Source organism: Lissotriton vulgaris, chromosome 9 (assembly GCF_964263255.1).
Source record: "Lissotriton vulgaris chromosome 9, aLisVul1.2, whole genome shotgun sequence".
Taxonomy (NCBI): Eukaryota; Metazoa; Chordata; class Amphibia; order Caudata; family Salamandridae; genus Lissotriton; species Lissotriton vulgaris.
In genome coordinates, this window is record NC_141697.1 from 877,962,716 (window position 1) to 877,986,251 (window position 23,536).

General features: G+C 42.6%; 1 protein-coding gene across 1 annotated transcript in view; it reads right to left on the bottom strand.

Moving 5' to 3' along the window:
- Positions 1-2,622: 2,622 nt before the first annotated feature.
- TGFB1 (transforming growth factor beta 1) overlaps positions 2,623-23,536 on the bottom strand; it is a 156,369-nt gene continuing 135,455 nt past the window's right edge. The window contains 3 exon segments of the mRNA XM_086938626.1: positions 2,623-3,562; positions 22,642-22,665; positions 22,667-22,802. Of these exon segments, the coding sequence (XP_086794752.1) occupies positions 3,404-3,562; positions 22,642-22,665; positions 22,667-22,802 (319 nt within the window). The 3' untranslated portion in view covers positions 2,623-3,403.

Consider the following 23,536-nt stretch of genomic DNA (forward strand, 5'->3'; position numbering starts at 1 on the left):
TGTTTTTTTCAGTGAATTTCAATGGTTTTTTATATGCTAATTTCTAACTATAAAGTGCCTGAAACCTATGGTTTTTTCAGTGAATTTCTAAGGTTTTTTTAAATGCTAATTTCTAACTATGTCTAAAAGGTAGGACATGTGAAGAAAGAGGAAGAAAAGCGTAGAAAGAAACAAGACAAATGCAGAAAGAGGCAACAGAAGTCCAGAAAGATGAAGTAAAGTGCAGGAAGAAGAAGAGATGTGCAGAAAGAACCAACAGAGGAGCAGAAAGTCCTCCAGTGCACCCAACTTTTTGCTGATGGGTATGGTGGTAACTGACTCTGACTAACCAGGCCTAGAACCAGTGCTATTCTAAAGGACACTTAGAATACAGCGAATACACCTACATATACTAGGGAACACTATGCGTTGGGGTACCCCTGTGATTAGCATGACCTCCTCTGTCTTTGCCAGAGTTAATGCCTGGGTCATTGCTTGAGTACATGAGTAGTGACTGGATGATTAGAGTGCTACAAGGAGAGTGCATGGTTATTTTATAAGTGGTTGAGTTTTAGGGCAGTGATTGGATAAGCACATAGGATTGACTGGGTGATTGGAGGACTGCATAGATAGTACCAGGGGATTACTGGACTGCATAGGTAGTCCTCAAGGTATTGCAGAAGTGCATGTGTTAGTGACTGGGTAATTGCATGAGTACATGGGTACTGAGTGGATAAGTAGAGTACTGCAAGGAGAGTGTGTAGTGAACTTATAAGTGCTTGGGTATTGGAGAAGTGTTTGGATTAGTACATGGTAGTGGCTGGGTGGCAGGAGGAGAGCACAGGTGATTGCGGGACTGCATGGGTATTACCTGGGGAATTGAAGGAGCACATGAGAAGTGTCTAAGTGGGTACATGACTGTATGGGTAGGGCATATGGGATTGTAACAGTGATCGGTTAGTGCCTGGATCATTGCATGAGTACATAGCGACTAACTGAAAGATTAGAATACTGCAAGGTGAGTGCCTGAGTGAATTTATAAGTCCTTGGGTTTTGGCGGAGTGATTGGATAAGTACACACATGTCACATCAGTCCTGCCCCTTCCCTTCACCACTCTACAAATGCACCCCCTGGCAGGTTTTAAGTTGAGGGATTCATACTCCTTGAATCCTGAGGGTCCCTGGGGGCCAACTAGGCCACCAGGTACCTCCAGTAAACACCAAAGAAGAACTTGCAGAGAGGTGGACCAAGGCCACATCCCTTTTTACACTAAGCTCTGTGGCGCTTACTGGAGGTACCTGGTGGGCTAGTTGGACCCAAGGGACCCTGAGGATTCAAGGGGACATAATCCCCCAACTTACAACGCACCAGAGGGCCCGTTTGCAGAGTGATGAAGGGAGGGGGTGGACCTGATGTGACAAGTGTGCAAACGCGCCCGTCCAAGTTTTAAGTTGGGGGATTAAGTCCCCTTGAATCTTGAGGGTCCCTGGGGCCCAACTAGCCCACCAGGTACGTACAGTTAGCACCACAGAGCTGCGCTGCAGAGAGGTGGTCCAAGGCCAGGCCCCTTTTTTCACCTCTCTGCAATGCAACACTGTTTTGCTTACCGAAGGTACCTGGTGGGCTAGTTGCCCCCAGGGACCCTCAGGATAGTAGCTGACCTGGATAGACTTTTTTCTGGGAGAATTTCACGAAGATTTGTCAAACGACACCAAAGTTATTAGCAAATCATAAAATGCTTTTCCTATGGAAACTAGGTTCTAACTATAACTACCTACTGGCGATAGCCAGTAAGTAATATATATACACACAAAGTTTGCATAGGAAGAGAATTTTTTGTTTTGCCAATATCTTTGGCATCATTTGATGAATCTGAACAAATTAAAATAAAACGTATACTTTAGTCGGTTCAGCTGCTGTGCTCGGAATGATCCCTCAAGCCGGGGCCGAGAAAAATGGGGGTCCCATGCATTGTCTATGGGGATTTTCATTCGTTGAACACGATAGTGAGCATGTAAGAAGTGTGATGTAACATGTGAGGTCATAAGCAATGCATTGCAGGGGTGTATGTTACAGTCAGCTATAACTGCCGAATTTCTATGGTTTTCTACAAGAGAATTCTGAGCTTAACTACAACGTCCTGTAACCTTTTGATTTTTCAGTGAATATTTATATATATATATATATATATATATATATATATATATATATATAGAGAGAGAGAGAGAGAGAGAGAGAGAGAGAGAGAGAGAGAGAGAGAGAGAGAGATCTCTTCAAGGTTTATATAAGTGGATTTACCTATAGAAAATCAAAACTTACTTACCTTTCCATATTTTACTTTCAATATTTTGTCCTCAATGTTTCTGTACCATGATATTCTGCCTTCGATATTGGGGAAGCACACCCATCTGTAAGGTACTTGACAACAGCACTCTATCAGATGGAAGTCTAATCAGTAATAGTGTAAAGGCAAACAGATACACAACAGCAGCAATGAAAAAGCTCCTTCAAGAATCATAAATGCATCACCACTGGATTACAAATAGAAAGGAACTCAATTTTATATTTAAATCTGTGCTTTGGATTGCAGTTGGCTGAAAGTATATTAAGATAGCAGAAGAACAAATCCGCGTATTTATGTACAAAATTTATTCATTAAAGCAAAGAGAGATGGCTTAAATAAACTATTTGTTCTGTATTTTTCAGTTTTTAGGGTCCTAAACGCAACAACCACTGCCGCAAGCAATGTCCTTTCCAATGCAAGTGCAGGCGTACCCGCCACCCACCCAGTGGAAGCAATGGCTGGGACGTTTTAGACAAGTAAGGGCCTGCAGTAGAACATCCAGGGATGTACCAGGAAGGTGAGAAAGAGAGGGCTACCGACACAAGGGGGTCTTGTTTCTTGAGTATATCTCAGATTCCACAATCCACCGCCTATAAGTTTGTTTTTCAGTATTATCCTTTTTACTGTACTCCTCTGGACCTGTTTCGAAGATAGCCACTTGTGGCAAAGTCAAGGATGGAAAAGACCAGTATCCGGTAGACAGACGTCCTCTCCTTGTTCCAAGGTCACGTCTGCCACGCCCACTTTGGATGATGAGACAAGGTCCAATGAGTCTTAGGTTTGCAGATCCTCCAACAGTTATAAATTAAAAGTCAAAATTCTAGCTTTAAATATTTACTAAACAAAAAAAGCCATCTTTTCCACACAAAAAAAGGAACATTTGTGTAAAAAAATAACCAAAAGCTTCTAAAAGAGTCTTGTAAACTTCTTAAAAACATCTTCGCCAAGAAACAGCTCTTAGCTTTTTTCCTTGAGGCATTTGTTCCTCTTCAATATATTGGCGGGATTGTTGCCTTTGCGCACCACCCAGCACCAGTGCGCGTCCGTCGGCCCTGTTTGTAGTGACGTGACATGCAGGCTCAGCTGCACTTGCAGGACTTCACCACCATGTTGGACAACTGTTCCACCTTGGGAGTCCGGCCAAGATAGTAAACGATGGGGAGAGGCTCCAGTACTTGTGGGACGCAGCAGGGGGAGGCTGATGCCCCTGGATTATGCTGGTTGTATAAAGCCAGAACCTGGGGAGAGCCGAGATTACATAGAAACTGGTTAGTGCTTTCTTGACTTCCATTACGTAAAAACCTTTAAGCCACCACCAATTCAAGTTTTATTTCGACACAAACAGTTCATCAATATATAAAAAAGTGTCCTTAATTGACCAATAAAATGTGGCTGAATAACCGTAAATTACTACTTTACCACTAACATAACTCTGAGTACACACTTAAGCCTGATCCTTAATACATTTCCTTAATGGTTTCTTGGATTTAGGAAGGAAAACGTGAGTAGTGTGGTGGCATCAGTTCAATTGAAATAATTATTTATGTATTCAGAATGAAATTGATTCTTTTTTTATGCATAATTGACAAGCACATTTACCTACAGGTTGCCCTTGCCTACAAGAAACTCCACATTTCTTATCTTCTCCGTAATAGTTCCTTAACTTCCTGTCCTGTACCGTGGCCATTTTAGGCCCTTTCCAGTGGTATCTCACATTCACTTAGTGTTCCCTATTTCTGATCCTGCCTCTTGTCTCAGTTAAACCAATTTCACTCCAGCTCAATTCATTACAATCCGAGATTACCAGACCCCTTCAGTCTCTTCTCATTTCCTGAACTGCTTTTGTCCTTCTCAGACTGTTTCGTCCATGTTTCTATCTCCACCAAAGATAGTTACAGGTCCTCTATATAGCTAGACTTTTCCCCATCAGCCATTCTGGAGTTCAGCCTCGACTTTCCTATCCTAAAAAGTCATCCTAATAAGTTCTCTTCTAAAAAAGCTATGGTGCCAACTATGTAAGCTTCTGATATCTAACCTTATAGGACACGTAAATCAGGTCAGAAGCAAGATGCCACTTTAACACGCCTGCCAACACATGTCTTGCATTCCTGCCGCCAGGGCTTTAAATGGGCAAGTACTACCAGGCACTCAATACCTACACTTGTTTAATTTGGAATAGATAGCACCAGCACTTCACAACAAAGTTTCAATGCTTTTAATGGAAGAGTACTGGCACTTTTCAGAACCGCACAGGTACTCTGGGACGAAGAGTACCTGCCCTTCTATGTTTCCATTTCAAGCACTACCTTACCAGCAGCTTAAAGTTTTTTAAAGTTCGTCGTCCCAACCCGAGATCAAACAATAACAAAGCAATAGTAAACATGCAAAATTACCAGCATCTAAACAATCATTTCAAATTATCGGATCCAAATGTGAAAAAACACAATTGTCATAAAAACATGCAAAACTGTTCATTTTAAAAACGATACTAGTGATGCAGCAGTTCCTACGCAAAAGCTGTCTCTTCACCCCAGAAGCAGAAGTCATCAATGTAAAAAAGGAAATAACTGATGAAACTGGTTCATTCTAAATAGATAATCCATGAAATTGGTTCATTCTAAAGACATAACCTATGAAATTGGTTAATTCTAATGGAAGAGACAGAATTAGATTTACAGATTATAAACTTCTTGTATCCCTAACCAATTCCACTTTGGCCCCTCTCTACGATCTACACAATATTTATTTTTTTAGGTCTGGCGAGAGACCACTTTAACTGTCTGCCAGAAACTATGGGCCTGATTATGAGACCGCCATAGCCACTGTGGCGGTGCGGGCACCACTGCTCCGACTGCCCTATTACAAGTTGGGCGGTCGGACCATCATGGGACAGCCGCAACCACCAGGGATCAGAGATCCCTGGCTGTGTTGTGGCCGTCTTGAGGCCACGATATGCTTGGCAGTGCCGCAGCGCACCGCCAAGATTATTACGAGTTTCCTCTCCGCCATAGTTTTCAAGGTGGTGAGCCCCCATGAAAACTGTGACAGAGAGGAAACTAAGGGCGCCCTCCAGAGCCCCCTGTTGCCTCAGGGTCATGGGGTGCATGCAGGGGGACACATGTTGCAACTCCCTGTGGGCATGAACGCCAGTTCCTGCACAGCAAAGACTGCAGAGTTCATGCCGTGCAGGAATTGCCTTTGACGCTCCCAAGGCGGTGCCCTTTTTCAGAGGCACCGCCATGGGACCACCAAAGAAACGCCTGCCAGACACGAGAAAACTTGTAATCTGGCAGGCAGCGTCATACGGCTTTGGCGGTGTGGGTGCCGGGAGGTGGCGTTGGAGCCTCCCTCCCACACCAATTTAGAATTGATTATAATGGGAATGCAGAATAGGAAAGCGTTTAACTTGTCTGATTATATCAACTATAAATTGTGGCATGTGTGGATATTCACACAAATGGTGCTTGCAGAAGATTGGCTGCAATGTGTATGTAAAGAGGTCTCTCTCAAGTCCACAGAACCGTATGATAGCTAATACATTGTTCGAGCATCTATTTTGCCACAACAAAGATTCAGATATCAGTATTGTGTCAAATGAAAGAACAATACACTGTAGCCATAGATGGTAAATATAAAATGGAATAAGAGGTGATGAGAGACCAGGTCACAAGTTTTATCTGACATATGTAGCAATGTTCGTGACTATAGGGGGAAAGGAGAGGATTTTTTTCTGCACGTCAGCTGGCAAATAACATAAAATATACAATTGCAGTAAAAAGAAACTGATAAATTTGTGCCAGTAACACATCAGAAGCCATTGTGTTGTGTGAATGTGGTGATAACAGATAAGAACCGGTGGCGTAGCAAGGATGCCATGGGCCCTGGTGCAAGCAAGGAAAATGACCCAGTTGACTGCTGATGGGGTAGTTAAATAAAGCAATCACCAGGGTTCCATGGGCCCCTCAGGAATCTGGGCCTTGGGGCCACTGCACCTTCTGCGGGAAACATCCTTTACAACGCAACCATTACATCGCAATACACTTACAACGCAGTCATTACATCGCAACATCATTTACAACGCAGGCATTACAACGCATGACACTACATCGAATGACAATACATCGCATGTCACTAAAACGCAGGCATTGCAATGCATACCATAACAATGCATACCATTACAATGCATAGTACCCCTATGCATGCAATGTAATGGTATGCGTTGTAATGGTATGCGTTGTAAAGGTATAATGCGATGTAATGGACTGCGTTGTAAAGGTAGTTTCTAAAAATGCGATGTACTGTCATGCAGTGTAATGGAGTGCGTAGTCAAGGATGTTATGATGTAAAAACTGCGTTGTAAAGGCATGCATTTTAAATGTATGCATTGTAACATCATTCATTCTCTACTGAACCAGTGGTAGCTACGCCCCTGATAAGAACCTGGTGACCAAGATGGCCCACCAGATTTTAGAAAAGTAGAGCATTTTTATACTATAAAACAATGAAGCAAATGATTTGGATTGAAGAAATTCCCACTGGCAATGGAAATACTCCCCCACAACCTTGACATTCTCCCAAAGGATGTCAAAGACTTGTAAATGTGCCCCTTTAGGCAATGATCGCTGCCAAAATGAAATAAATCAGGCCAGAAAATGCAATAAGCCTGGCCAAGGATGGCTGAAAATATGTTTACACCAAGGTGTCCAACATAGCCCCAGGTATCTGCCACTTTCGTCAGAAAAAAACGATTATTTGATTTTAAAGAGGTGTTAATCCATTCCCAAGAACCAACATAGCGCCAGATTTGAGAAAATATGTGCTTAAGTAAGTTGTCAATTTGGCTCCAAAAATGCTATGAATCTTGAGACAGATATTACTCTCTGAGAGCCAGCTCGAAAACACGTAGTCAAATTGGCAGCACAAATGTCAGTTCCGTCTTGAGAGCTTTAAATCTAGTCTCCTCAGTATCTGGTGTCTCTAAACGTCTTGTCTGGCTGAAAGCAGCTAGCTAGCCTTTGAGTATGTGTACGTTTGGAAAAGATGCAAACAAAGACATCAGAACACGGGATTGCCATCCTCGGGAAGGGGCTTCTCGAGATAAGGACTGGGGTTTTCTCTGTCCAGAAGAAAAGTTAAGTTGCTCATTTGTTTATTCCACTGGGTGAATTTCCATCACTCTTGTCACTTTCAAAATCCGTATCTTATGAGAGAGTGATAGTCAGCACATCAGTGTTTTTGAGCGCGGCAGTGATTAACGTTTATGCTTCAATTTTTTTCTCAGAAAACTCAGGGCCTACTTTAGCCAATTGTGGGAGGTCTGTGGGCCGACAGGTCAAGACAGACTATGGCCCCTACTACCTGGCAGAAGGCGCCTGCCCTCTCTAAAGATCGCTGCCTGGTTGGTGGCGAGCTTTAAACCTACACTGAAGCTGCCACCCAAGCAGCTCTACCGAAATTGCCGAGCTGAGGTCATGTTGTTTTAGCCTCATTCAGCATTTTTTTTTCTTTTTCAAAAACAAGCTCACAAAGTGGGAGTTTGTTTTTGGAAAAGAAGTAATCAAATGCACCGAGTGCATGCATTTTTTTTTCCGTTGCGTGTGGGGTCATTCATTGATTTTCAGGGCAGTTTAAAGAAATCTGATGGCAGTCCCCACACCATGCATACATCCAAGTACTATCACTATGTCCTGGTGGGCTATTGGTTGACACAGCGGCAGGTCACAGGTTTGCGCCAGCTGAGTAGGCTAAGGATGTGTCAGTGGAAACCCTACAATTCACCACCTCGAAAGGGGGGGGGAGAATCATGAAATTGGTGGGGTGGACATCGCTGCAGCTACAGATGGCGTGGGTCCTAGAGGGGACAGGCTGCCCTATTTTTGTCCCCTATACCCTCTGTTCCAAATCCATCTTCTAGCCAGGGACTAACTCAACAGTCATCACTGTACTTGGTGGCAGCTTAATGGCGTATCATTTGCGAGACAAGCTGATAGGAGTCAAGAGCAGCCTGCTGAGATCTTTGTGTGCCCATTTTTCAGGGGATAATACTGCCATAAGGTAACTTCGGTGGTTAATGCACTTAATGGAGACATCTGTCATTTGTCTAGTCACAGTTCGGATACATCTTAAATAAAGTAAGATAATGTTCCTGAGGCAAACAACAACGTGTAACATGCAGATCACAGATTTGTATTTTATGTAGATCAGCCAGTGGGTTACTGCTTTTGTCACAGAGTTTCTACTGTTACTTGTAGTTCAAGTTACAATCCTTTTAATAGAGCACGAAATGCCTTTAAACTGCGAGGCATAGATTTAAATCCTTTATGTTTTTCTTTTCTTTAGGTTTTCGTTATTCAAAAGTTGCTAGAAATGATCCCTAAGGGTAGTAATACATTCTTAGCTGTATAGACTACTCTGCCATAACTTCTCTATGGAGGTGTATTTAATTCTGTCCAGTTTCCTTTAACCCCTTGGCCGCGGCGGTAATTCTGCCGCGGCTCTGGGGGGGGGTCACGCGGCACCACCATGCTTGTGACGGAACCACTCCGTCACGAGCCACGGGCGCGCTGTGCTTATGACGGAGTGGTTCCGTCACAGCTCCGCCCACTCGCTAATTCGCCCGCACAGGCGGGGAATCAGTGCTGCGTGGGCAGAGCGGTCGCAGCGTGACAGAATCACTCAGTCATGAGCACAGGATGCCCGTGGCTCGTGACGGAGTGGTTCCGTCACTAGCACGGAACAAGTTAATGTTACTGATCCAGTGTGTTTCTGATGTGCCATCTATTGCAACTTTTGACAGACTTTCTGGGTGAGAACTTCTTGATTCCTATAAAGTTATCTTACCTTACAATTCCCTTTTGAGAACTTCAACCCCGCATGAAGTTGTCTTTAAATTATTATTTTAAACTATTAATGAGAACACACAAGCAGCGTCTTTGAATGGGCGAAAGCTTATTCAAGGAAGGCCCCCTCTGTGTGCGCACATGCACAAGCAGCCATCTGTGAAGGAGCGAAAGCTCATCCAAGGAAGGCGACCTCTGTGTGCACAGGCAGCCATCTTTGAATTGGATTAAAGCCTTTAAATATGGCAAACAATGCATTACTACAAGAGCTAGCAAAGACTCAGTTGCAGTGGTTGAAGTTGCAAGACCCTCGTAGAATAAAAAAACACAAATATTAAAAAATAAACACCCATTGATACATACAACAATCATGGGCACTCGAGTGGATAACTTTTTCTGCCAAAGTGAATTTGAATTTTATGCACAAATGAACAAATATGCACATATATATATATATATATATATATATATATATATATATATATATATATATATATATATATATATATATATATATATATATATATATATATATATATATATATATATATATATATATATATATTTATTCACTGAAAAAACCATAGGTTTCACACCAGTTATAGTTAGCTGGAAATTTTACTGACATAAAACCAATGAAATTTCACGTTATAGTTAGTTGGACTCACTATAACTTGCAGCCTGCAATGCACTGCTGAAGACGTCACATATTACATCACTCATGACATGGTCAGTGACATCACTGATGACATCACTGATGACACCATCCAGTGAATGTGTATCTTTCTAAAAAATAAATATGTTTTATATATGTATTTGTAAAGGACGATGGAAGAATAAATGGTTAAATAAGTGTGTAAATGGATGTTTTTTTTAAAAGAATTGATTGATAGCTGCCTTATTAAGTGTATCTTAGTGAATACATATATTTGCGAGTAACTTTTAAATATTTTAATATATGTATTAGTGTTTCACTTTGTGTATAAGTGGCTGCATGTGTTGGTGACTGACTCACTGTTTGTATGTGTTTTGAAGACGGCATATGTGCAGCACTGTATGGGTGGATGAGTGTGTATATATGTGTGTGTTAGTGAGTGAATGACTGTCTCACTAGTGTTTTTATCAGTAACGACATATGTTTTAATCTAGTATATGTGAGTATTGATATATATAAGTGAGTATATGTGAGAGTGAGAGATTGTAAGAGTTCCTGTTTAAATAAGTATATGTTTCTATAAGGGATTGTTTAAGAGAGTAAGTATGTGTAAGTTTCCTTAGAAGTAAAGTGGTAGTGTGTGTATAGCTGTATATGCAAATAAATGGATGTTCAATAGTTTTTTTGCATGTGTAAATATGTGTGTGAGTAACTTTTGGATGACTGTCGGTGTGTAACAGGATGTATAGGTCTATCACTACATATGATGAGTGAATATATGTATGAGTGACTATATTGAACTATTGGTGAATGAGTGGATGTGTATTAGATGGTGGTATTACTGATTTGGTTGATGTAACTGGTATGGGTATCTCCACTTTTTTGAAAATGTTAGTTACTATTTTTGAATATGTGTTTCAAGGGTTACTTTAAAGTGAAAGGTGGTCTGTCACTCTGTTACAAGGATGGTGTCATCAGTGATGTCATGAGTGATGTCACTGACCATGTCATGAGTGATGTAATATGTGACGTCATCAGCAGTGCATTGCAGGCGCGCAAGTTATAGTGAGTCCAACTAACTATAACGTGGAATTTCATTGGTTTTATGTCAGTAAAATTTCCAGCTAACTATAACTGGTGTGAAACCTATGGTTTTTTCAGGGAATTTAATAGGTTTTTTAAATGCTAATTCCTAACTATAACTGGTGGTCTGAAACCTATGGTTTTTTCAGTGAATTTCAAAGGTTTTTAAATGCTAATTCCTAACTATAACTGGTGTGAAACCTATGGTTTTTTCAGTGAATTTCATAGGTTTTTTAAATGCTAATTCGTAACTATAACTGGTGTGAAACCTATGGTTTTCTCAGTGAATTTCATAGGTTTTTTTAATGCTAATTCCTAACTATAAGTCTCACTTTATAAGTAAGACTGTAAGCGCTCTAGTTGTTCTTTAGAACACTCTGGTACATTCTGTCATTGGGCTATATTTGGGCTACATCTGGCTGATATTTGGGCTACATTTGTTTTTTTTGTCTCTGGTGGCCATCTTTGGGCTACATTGGGCTACATTTGGGCTACATTTGGGCTCTAACATATATATAGCCCAATGTAGCACAATATATATTTTTTTCAAAGTTAATTTTCATAAAAAACACTTGAGAATAGGGCTACCAGTCCCTACAATTTTTCCCAATTTTTTATTTATTTATTTATTTTTTTGCTTTGGAGCGCTCCCGGTGCGCGCCCCGGGGAGCGCCCCGAAAAGCGTACTTTTATAAAGCGCCCCGGGGCGCGCTCCGGGGAGCGTCCCGTAAGCGCCAATATCGCGAACGAAAACATGATCGTGACATATCGCGTAGCCGGGTCCGCGTGATACGCTCGGCGAAAGTGCACCCGGAAGCACTCGAGCGAATACGATCGCGCAACGTAAACATCCGACGCGCTTACGCAACGCGACCAGGGCGCGTAGCGTAAGCGCGTCGGGTCATGTGACCTGAAAATAACAATTTTTATTGGTTCATAACAGTTTTGGTTTCATAATGATGAAGCCCATGGTCATGTGACCTGAAAATAACACTTTTCATTGGTTCAATAAAAATTTTTAAGGGAGGTCAGTTCCCTAAAGACAGTTGAAAAGCACATCAGACGTGCAAGCAGGACTCAAGATCCAACCCACTGGGGTTTTATGTTGTTTTATTTTCTGCATGTAAAAACGGACTCACTGGAGAAAAACATTGTTGCACCACAAGATCCAGAAGGCCATGAATTCAGCCACGCCCACTGGGGCAGGCTCTTTGAAATGAATGGTGCACGAGGGAAAACCGCCATTAACATACAGAACGCCATTGAGGAATGGAAAGGATTCCCGAAACCGGTCTGGCGAAGTGAATTTGGATGTTTGTTTCATTGGGCTCATCTGTATGCAGCTGCCTTTGAATAAAATGGAACATTTCTACTTACCTCGTGGTTTCTTGCAAGAGGGCAACTTTTTGATGGAGATATATGTATATATATATATATATATATATATATATATATATATATATATATATATGATGGAGATATATGTATATATATATATATATATATATATATATATATATATATATATATATATATATATATATATATATATATATATATTCACTGAAAAAACCATTGGTTATAGACCATATATAGTTAGGGATTAGCATTTACAAAACCTTAATTTACTCGCACAAAACCATAGAAATTCGCATATATAGTTAGTTGCAATAACTATATATTGTGCACCCGCAATCCACTGCTGATGATGTCACATATTACATCATTCATGACATGGTCAGTGACATCACTGATGACATCACTGATGACATCTCAAATGATATCACTGATGACATCTCAAATGACATCACTGATGACATCACTGATGACAACATCCAGTGACTGTATGTTTCTGTAAAGTTAAAATATGTCTTACATATTGAAGAATGAGTGGATGTATAAGTGTTTGGATGAAGGATTTAGTAGGTGCATGACTGACTGTATGAGAGAATGATTAAATGTGTCTCACTGAGTGCATGGGTTAGTGACTAAACTGTCTTAATTTGTGCATCATTATTTCTGTAGTTCTGTAAACTGCTGCATGTGTTGATCAGTAGCTTTATGAGTAACTATATGGGTTATTGATTGGTTGCCCAAATATTTGTATGGGAGAGTGAGTGTGTGTGTGGGGGTGGCTGGGAGGTATGTGACTCTGTGCATAGATGTGTGAGCAGTTGATTCAGTAGATGTATGGGTTCAAAAGTGCATGTGGAAACAGCTGTATGGGCGGTTGACTGTCTGCATGAGTGTATTGGTGAGTGATTGGATTTCTCAGTGCTACATGTCAAAGTAAGTACATATGTAAAACACAGTACATGTAAGAGTTGACATATATAAATAACTGTGCATAAGAGCCAGTGAATGTGTGAGTGGCTGTATGGATCATTGTGAACTTGTATCAGTGATTGTATAAGAGAGTAAATATGTGTTAGTATATGTTTGATTAAGTAAGGTGTGTATAACTGTATAGTTGAGGAAATGGAGGTGTGATTGATTCTTTGCATGACTGACTAGGTGTGTGAGTAACTCCATGGATGAGTGACAGTCTGTGAGTGTCTGTTTACACTGATTGTATCTAAGGTTATATTAGAGTCTGAAGAGGTTCATCGTATTATCACATGAATGATATCATCAGTGATGTGATCAGTAATGTCAAATGAGATGTTATCAGTTTTTTCATCAGTGATGTCATTTGAGATGTCATCAGTGATGTCATCAGTGATGTCATTTGAGATGTCATCAGTGATGTCATTTGAGATGTCATCAGTGATGTCATCAGTGATGTCACTGACCATGTCATGAATGATGTAATATGTGACATCATCAGCAGTGGATTGCGGGTGCGCGATATATAGTTATTGCAACTAACTATATATGCGAATTTCTATGGTTTTGTGCGAGTAAATTAAGGTTTTGTAAATGCTAATCCCTAACTATATATGGTCTATAACCAATGGTTTTTTCAGTGAATTTTCATGGTTTTGTAAATGCAAATTCCGAACTATATATGGTCTATAACCTATGGTTTTTTCAGTGAATTTCATTGGTTTTTTAAAAGCTAATATCTATAGCTGTAAAATATATTCTTTATTACGTGACGTATCACGTAGCCACGTGAGACGCCTCATGACGCGTCGCATAAACGTGACGTATCGTCTGTGCAGTGCAAACAAAACCCGTAACGTAAGCGCGCCAGAGCACGCTTACAGATATATCGTTTTTTTTTTAACCTTAATTAGACAAAATCCACACGTGCACATATCTTGACGCCTTGCAAAGGCACATCAAACAAACAGTCCCTACAATTTTGCCAAGTTTGGTGGAAATCTATTCCTTTAAATTTTATTTTACTGTTTCTCTTGGTTTTCCCCTTGTTACGCTTACCGGAACGCTACCCGGTACACAAACCGGACGCTCCAAAAATACAAGATGTCGGACTCCCGTTACGCTGCCGGTTAGCTGCCCGGTTGGCGTACCGGGAAGCGCCTCTACCGCGAAAAATCGCAATTTTCTTTTGCCCCGCGGGGCACTTTAATATCCCCCTCATCAATCCTAGGGGGTCAGGAGGGGTCTACCTTGCCCCCTTTCCTTCATTTCCCCCTTCGTTTTTCACCACCTCTTGTCTCTCGATCCTACCGAGAGACAAGATGGCGGCCGCTTCGGACTGTTTACAATGTTGACAGCCAATCAGCTTCTCCTCAGACTCCCGTTACGCTGCCGGTTAGCTGCCCAGTTAGCTGCCCGGTTCGCGTACCGGGACGCGCCTCTACGGCGAAAAATCACAATTTTTTTTTTTTTTTTTGCCCGCGGACCACTTTAATATGCCCCTCATCAATCCTAGGGGGTCAGGAGGGGTCTACCTTGCCCCCTTTCCTTCATTTCCCCCTTCGTTTTTCACCACCTCTTGTCTCTTGATCCTACCGAGAGACAAGATGGCGGCCGCTCCGGACTGTTTACAATGTTGACAGCCAATCAGCTTCTCCTCAGAATCCCGTTACACTGCCGGTTAGCTGCCCGGTTAGCTGCCCGGTTCACATACCGATTTGCGCCTCTACGACAAAAAATCGCAATTTTTTTTATTTTATTTTTTGCCCCGCGGGCCACTTTAATATCCCCCTCATCAATCCTAGGGGGTCAGAAGAGGTCTACCTTGCCCCCTTTCCTTCATTTCCCCCTTCGTTTTGGCCTCCTCTTGTCTCTCGATCCTACCAAAAGACAAGATGGCGGCCGCTCCGGACTGTTTAGAATGTTGACAGACACCGGAGAGCCAATCAGCTTCGCTTCGCAAAGCTCCGTTACGCGAAAAGTACGCGAACTGGTGCGCTATCCAGGACGCTGTCACAGATATATAAATTTTTTTAAACGTTCATTTCCCAAAATCCACTGGAGCACATATATTGAGACCCAGCAAAGGCACATCGGGCTAACAGTCCCTACAATTTTGCCAAGTTTCGTGCAAATCCATTCAGCCGTTCGAGCTAAAAGTGAGGCCAAACGCCCTATGGAAAAATGAATGGGAAAAACGCGTTTTGGGACCCCCCTTTTTTCTCGGCCCCCCCTTGACGAAACCCCCCCCAGGGGCTGATCAGAAACAAAATGTGCCATTTTCCTGAAAATTTCAGCCGATTCCGTCCACAAACGCCAAAGTTATTAGACATAGAATTTTCAGAAGTTCCATAGAGAAAAAATCCTAACTATATATACCTACTGGCGATCGCCAGTAGGTAATATATATATATATATATATATATATATATATATATATATATATATATATATATATATATATATATATATATATATATATATATATATATATTTATTCGCCTAAACTTGGGAATTAGCCAGAGTTCCTTGGTTCCGGTTTGGCTAAACAATCCTACACTCTAAGCCTGAAAGGGTATTGCCTTGAGTTATACTGGGTGCACCCTTGTGTTAAGACAAAGCTGTATCTCTCTGATGAACTTTAACTAGAAACAACCACTTGTCTGGAGTAGTTTTTATTCATTCCTGGTCGAAATGCCATGCCAGGTCCTTCCTGGACTGGAAACAAGCATCTTGGGATCGGTTTCGGGGTATCACGTCCTAGGATGCTTGTTTCCAGTGCAACGAGGACCTGGATTGGCAGTTCAGGCTGGACTGTTCCCATGAGGACTGTTTGCACATGAATAGGTCCAAACTGGGGTGGCATGGTGAGCAAAAGAATTATGAATTAAACCCAGATCTCTTGCCTGGCGTTGAATGTTTGATTTGTTCAGCATTCTGTCCATCATTTGTTTGCACTGCTAGAAGGAAGGCATGCATCTTGAAGTAGCAAATACGTGTGTTGAGAAACGAGGTGCCAGGTAGAAAATTGCAGCTGTAGGGCCTCCAAGAAAATTAATTATTCATATATTTAAAACAATAATGTGAAGGGGAGGAGCAAGGGAACAATTGATGAGCGAGTGTGGGCAGGGGAAAGAAATCAATGCTACAGGGCCGTCGGAGCCTCCGAGAGGGTAAGGGGATGCAACAAAGGAGAAGACGGTTCAAATTATTAAAATTAACACCAGCGGATTTTAATGTAGAAGTAGCACACAAGGGACAGAGCAAGAAAATGAGAAGAAAAGGAAGATTGTTCAATGAAATCAAGCCATAGAAGGACACAAATCATCTAGTCAGAACATAATAAAAAAAGGGAGTTTAATGATGCGCCAGGACAAACAAAGAACATACAGGAAAGTCACTGAATAAGAAGTATAGAAATGAGATGCACTAGAAAGCCACCCACTAAAGAACAAGGGGTAGACCCAAAGCGCACTCTCTCTCTCTCTCTCTCTATATATATATATATATATATTCTGTCCACAAGGTTGCCCTTTAAGGATGCGCCGCACAAACAGTGGTTACTGCACTCGGCGCCACAGGAGGAAAAGTAGCAGCATGTCTCCCAGCCTTTAAGCACTGCCATACGCGTTTCGAGCTAATGGAAAGCTCTTGATCACTGGCTCAATGAATGTCGAAAACAGGTAAGTTTGGAACACTCTTTTATTCAATTTAAGGTCCCGCCCATGTGGGCGTTCCGTTAGGCATTCTGGATATCGTGGTCCTGGAGTATGCCTGATGACTATGAATAAGCTCCTCTATGCCTGAGCACTGTTTCCGCAAACACAGTTCAAATATACAACCCGGTTGGGTAAAAGACATCAGAGGCACCACTGGTTACTTCTCCATATGTTCACTGTGGCTCAGGCCCCCGGCCTTCCTCAGCGTTGCCCATACTGTTACGAGCACTCTGGATCCGCACAACGCGGCGGGGCAAATCCGCGACCAGGCAGGCCGCATAGTATTCTATCCACAAGGTTGCCCTTTAAGGATTCGCCGCACAAACAGGGGTTACTGCAATCGGCGCCACAGGAGGAAAAGTAGCAGCATGTCTCCCAGCCTTTAAGCACTGCCATACGTGTTTCGAGCTAATGGAAAGCTCTTGATCACTGGCTCAATGAATGTCGAAAACAGGTAAGTTTGGAACACTCTTTTATTCAATTTAAGGTCCCGCCCATGTGGGCGTTCCGTTAGGCATTCTGGATATCGTGGTCCTGGAGTATGCCTGATGACTATGAATAAGCTCCTCTATGCCTGTGCACTGTTTCTGCAAACACAGTTCAAATATACAACCCGTTTGGGTAAAAGACATCAGAGGCACCACTCGTTACTTCCCCAAATGTTCACTGTGGCTCAGGCCCCCTGCCACATGGACGGGACCTTAAATTGAATAAAAGAGTGTTCCAAACTTACCTGTTTTCGACATTATATATATATATATATATATGTGTGTATATATATGTTTTTTTTTTACTACATTAGAGACAATAGGTCTTCGAAGGACAGCCATCTAAAATTGCCTGAAGGCAAGACATAAAATGTACAAATGCCCGATGCAGACTTAAGTCTCCTTGGGAAAATGTGTCAAGTTTAGGTATGTAACCAACAACATGACTCGTAATATCTTTGTACTGACATCAGGACACAGAATGTGTCCTCTCAATAGGGACGGAGACAGGTGCAGCTAAGACAGCTGCCTTTCCAGGGAAAGCCGCGACCAGTCATCTAGCCTGGCCCTGACCTACCAACGCCCTTGAAATTGATAGCCACCTCAAGGAGTGTCCTAGAAGTAGCAGCCACAGGAAAGGACAATGCGGTCTGCAGTGTTGGCTGGTGACGTGGCAGCATCATAAATGCAAGCTTTAGGGTGTGAAAAGGACCATTTATACAGCAAGTAGTTTCGGACCTATAACAACAATCTGGCCCAATCGCCTCTCAAAGTTTTTCATCTGCAAACTTTGTGAGTAAATTCAACAAGCTTTGAAAAAACTGCAAGGCCTTCACATAGATTTCTTTCTACAAAAAGAGAAACGTTATTTTTTTTACAAAGAATGCGTTTGTGGAATATGCTTCTACAAGCATGCTTTATAAAACTTTGCAAAGTGTAATGCTTTATACCCGCGCTATCACTAACTAACCTAAATTAGTGAACAAATAGAAATATAACTTAGACCCTCCCCAGTCTTGATGGCAATTCATACTGAGTATCATAAAGGCCACCACCCACAACACCTTTTCTTCCTACATTTGGCCATATGTTCTCACTGCTCCAGACATCTCTTAAAAAGGGAGTGGTGGCCATCACACTCCCATTATGGAAACTCATACTCCCACTGTAATTAATCGGACCCATAAAAAAAATCCATGCCGGCAGGTTTCTTCCTGCTGCTCTAAACCAACCCAGGAGAAAAAGAAGGATGTCTCATTTCACCCATGTCCACTATTTCACACATAGAAGGTCTCGCTCTGAGCATCCCGACAGCTGTCTGCAATGATGGAGGTGGGCGGTGCTTACAATGTTGATGGTCATGGGAGCTGGAGGACTCCTGCAGTACCATCACCATTTCCGGGGTTCCCTGTCAGTCAGACACATGCTTTAGGAGTACACTGCAAATATATGGAAAAGGATCTGAAACCATCCACTGTCGAAGGAACTAGATGTGGATTCAATGTGACGACACAGGCAGACACAGGCGTGCATAAAAAGGTTCTCAGCCAATAGCACGTGGCTGTAGTGTCATGGGTTTTTGCATACATGAATGAATGAATGACTGGTATTTATAAGCGCACAGCTACTCCAACAGGAGTGACCTGGCGCAAAAAGTTCACACATGACTGCCCTGGGGATGGTTTAGCTCCTAAAAAGCCATGTTTTCAGAAGTTTATTGAAATTAGTCAGATCCGTGGAAGTTCTCAGGGCCACCGGAAGTTTATTCCATGTTTGAGCCCCCAGGAGGCTAAAGGATTTACCGCCCCTGCGTACTAGGCGTACCTTAGGGACACATGCCTATTAAAAGACCCTTATATTGTGCATTTGCACTGCATTAAAATTGACTTTAAATTACATTGTGGATTTCTTGTGTGGGCAACGTTGGGGTCAAGAGTACCAGTAACTCACAAGAACCAATAAAAAGTATTTGAGCCTCAGATAGGTTTTTATGTTCCTAGCACACATTCACTCTAAGTACGTTTGAGAGAGACATGTGGGTTATAACCTGTCAATTCTCCCCAGTTGACGCTGGAGTGGTGAGAACTGACCTGTGTTGGCCTGGCAAGTGGGATCTATGAAGTCATGATCTGGGAAAACACTGATAACATAATGTTAGAGGTGGTGGTGGGCGATACTGCTGGGAGATAGTATTGTTGATGATGGTATTGGTATAGGTAGTGGTGGTGTGAGTGCTACTGGAGTTGAAGGTTTTGGCAGGCGTGTCATTGGTATTGTTAGTGGTATTGCTTGTGGTAGTACTGATGGTGGTGCTGGCATTGGTGGTAGTCTTTGCAGGGTGGTATAAGTGAGAGCGGTATAGATGATGGTAGTGTTGGTGCCAATTGCAGTTGGTATTGGTGATGGTATTGATGGTGGAATTGGGGGAAGTTGTGTTGGTGGTGGCCTTGTTGATGGTAGGGTGGTGTGGTATTGGAGGTGTATAAACAAAACGTGATAAAGTGGCCATGTGCGAATTAGGCTCGCATTTAAAGCAAGCGCGTTACGAAATGTCTACAGCATTATAAAAAAAAGATTGCTTGCTGTGTATCATGTATGCAACATATAAAGACTTAGGCCCCAAATACAAGTGAGACATGAGGAACCCTGTAGGGGGGTACATTGGCAACCAATTAGAACTGGATTTCTCAATACCAGGCCCAGGTTTACCAGCCAGAAAATCTAGCAGGTACAATCAAAGGAAATTCGAGCTACAAGCACGTACAGCCCTGACCTCACCCCTCCCCACCAACCCCCGACTATGGCAGCACATAATGATCAATTTGGCCAGCAGAAGCCTCACCTGAACCATTGCATCCTTTCTGCCCCCAGCCAGGCTCCTACACTCCCATTTACTACCTGCTCAAAGAAGATGGTAGATAGGAATGTTAATCCATACGGAATATGGGAGTTCTGTGCAGTATTTCACCTGGAAAATGGGACTGCTTGGTTATTACCCATTCCATGCGGATTAACTAGTAACAGCCAGATTTAGAAGTGAAAGTAGCTGCTGGAAACTTTATTTCCGTTCGCAGGAGATCCCCAAACATAAGTAATTTCCAAATCGATATCCCAAAACATTTTTAAAAAAATCCTATATGTACTTCTTTGAACATACAACATTTTTCAGTTATACCTTTCAGATGGCACACTTTATCATCTCGAGACAGTTATAGGCCGGATGAGAGTTTCAGAATAAATACGGCTCCTGGACTAGATATCAGCTCAACTGACACATACTGAACCAAGTCTCAAGGGGAGATTTGTTAGTTATGAGGATAATGGTAACAGTAATTGTTTTGGGCCCTGGTTTGGGTACACTGTCAGTAGTGCTTAACTCCTGCAGACATTACCCTGCATTCCAAGACATTATTGGGCACCTTATTCTGCTGGCTGTTGTGGGAATCTTACCCGCGACGTGGAGGGGTAGCAGCCGGGCCGTAAACGAGGTGTGTTTCTCGACAGTGGCAGCACATGTTACAGTCAAAGAGAGCAGGCAGGTGCCTACGTCCATGAGGGTGCCGGATTGTCTGCCTGCAAGGCGCTAATCCTGGCGAGGCCTCCTGGCCCGATCACCCTCGTGACTGTGAGGCAGGGGAGTTTAGTGGGCCTAGCGTGCCTAGATTTGGCGGAGCAATCCTGGCAGCTGACCTGCAGCCCTGAGACTTGATTGCGGTGTTGGCGCGCTGGGCCTGCCGGAGCCTCACTGCGGGTGCTTGAGACAGGCGGGAGACCTGACTTAGTGGCACTGAACCGCCTGCCCTACGCGTCCTCCTGCTTCAACAAGATGGAGCCCAGCATGACCTCAAGATCAGCCCGGGGATCCAGCTTGCTGCCTACGACCACTTCCACCCAGCCTTCTACCCCTACGGTCATCTCCACCTCGGGAATTCCTAGAGACCCAAGACCATCGCCAATAAGTGTAATACCACCTGAACACCTGGTTGAATGACAGCAAGATTTCCATGCTCTTTAAATATGTAACATAGAATTGTCCAACCCTATTCGCTTTTTAAAATGTGATCTTGAGTGAATTTGCAACTTGTATATAGGTAACTCTAACCACTGGTATCTGTAGTAGACATATGTACTTACTAAGTGAAGTAGTGTGGCTCACTGGTTAGAGGCGGCAGACCCGAGAGCAGAGGACGGCCCGGGACCAGGGTTCGATTCCCGGCGCGGCAGGTTTCTGGACCAGGGTCAGTGGACTCGATAATTCTCTCGCCTCGGTGCCCACTCTGATCAGCGATCACACTCGGCAACTCTGGGCATTAGCTTGCCTCATCTTCACTAACGGCCCCACCAGACCCCGGGGATGCCTGGTCTCACCCTGGAGATACCCATTAAGGGACCATCTCTCAGGGAAGCCAGGAAGGGTTTCGCAGCGGTCGAAGCGCCTTGGGACCCTACGGGTAAGTAGTGCGCTATATAAATGCCAATACTACCATTCTTATGTGAATTTAGGGTTTTTCTATTTGTATCTTTTATGTTACTCATGTACTCTGAAGTCCTTCTGTAATGTAACTGGTTCTTTTGTAAAGCGCTCTGACACCGTTGGGTAAAGTTTGCGCTATATAAAATCGCATTAAATAAAAAAATAAAAATTAAAAAAAACTTGTGTTGGTGGTTGCTGGTGGAGGGCATAAGCACTCATTTTTGGGAACTGTGTGTCATTTTTCATCAGTAGGCTTTGAATCAGCGTGTGAGAGAAAGGCAGAAAAGGCAGAAAGAAGGTGGAGGGAAAGACAGGAAAACAGTGAGAAAAAGAGAAGTAATGGATGGAAAAAAGCTGCAAGAGTGAAGTAAAGAAACAAGAAGTGCAGAGTGGTGTTAGAAAAAGCGTGAGATTGAATGAAGACTCGGCAGCCTTGATATCCGACAACAGAGACATCCGGCAGCATCCGTGGTGGGCTCCTAAGAAAAACTTTAGGTTTTCCACGAAGAAAGGTATGGCTTTGCCATCAAGGTTGTGTACAAAGCATTCCACAGTTTTGAAAATTGTAGTGATTACACTTTCTCACAGATAATAAATCCTTCTTCATTCTTTTCTTGAAGAAAATATTTTCTGTTTACAGTTAGTGTCTGCACAGGGGGAATGGGTATGCAGCACAGGCATTGCACTACCTCAGAAGAACATCAAGCCCACACCAGGATGCATTGAAGGCTCACCTTGGTGTATTGGTTATTGTCTAAGCAAGCTCCAGATGTAGGGGCAGGGACCCATGCAGACGTTGGCATAGTAACCTTTGGGTTCATGGATCCATTTCCAGCCAAGGTCCTTGCGGAAGTTGATGTACAGGCGGCGCACACAGCAGTTTTTCTCCTCTGATCTAGAAATTAAGTAGAGATGGGAAAACATTTATAGTGTTATCATCCAAGACTAAGCTTTACTTTGGGTACTTTATGTAACAGGTTTGTCTTAAGTGCCTCTTTAAATCCGTGCAAGACTGATTCTAGGTCCGACTTGCAGTGAAGCTGTCTGCTAGACGTACTATTACTAATTATTTAAAATATACATAGAGTTGTCTTTGGTTCCACCCAGATGAAAACACCGTCTCACTTCTTTCTGTTGGCTATTTAGTGTCATTCCGCCTTCTAGAAGGTGCTTCCATTGGAATACAAAAGGGACTATTTTTAGAGGGACCAGATGGCCCGGATTTCCCCAGACAGTCTCAGTTTTCAGAGGACTGTCCTGGTATCCCGATGCACAATTGAAAGGTATGCTCCCCTTTCACAGACACCTCTGAAGTCTGATATAATTCATTGGCTTCTGCCAGGCAGCATAGGAGGAGGTTGCTGTCTGCTCCCAGCAGAGAGACAGAGTGGAAAGGAGGGGGCAAGTGGCAGAGGGTGGAAATCCTACCATTGCTAAGGGTATGTAAACGTAGCCTTGTAAATGTTTGTGTGAGTATGTACATTTAAATATGCACATATTTACAAAATGTATAAGCCTAGCATATATCTATATGCATGAATACATATATATCTATATGTGTGTGTTTGTATATATATATATATATATATACATATTCACTTAAAAAACAAACGTTACAGGGACGTTATA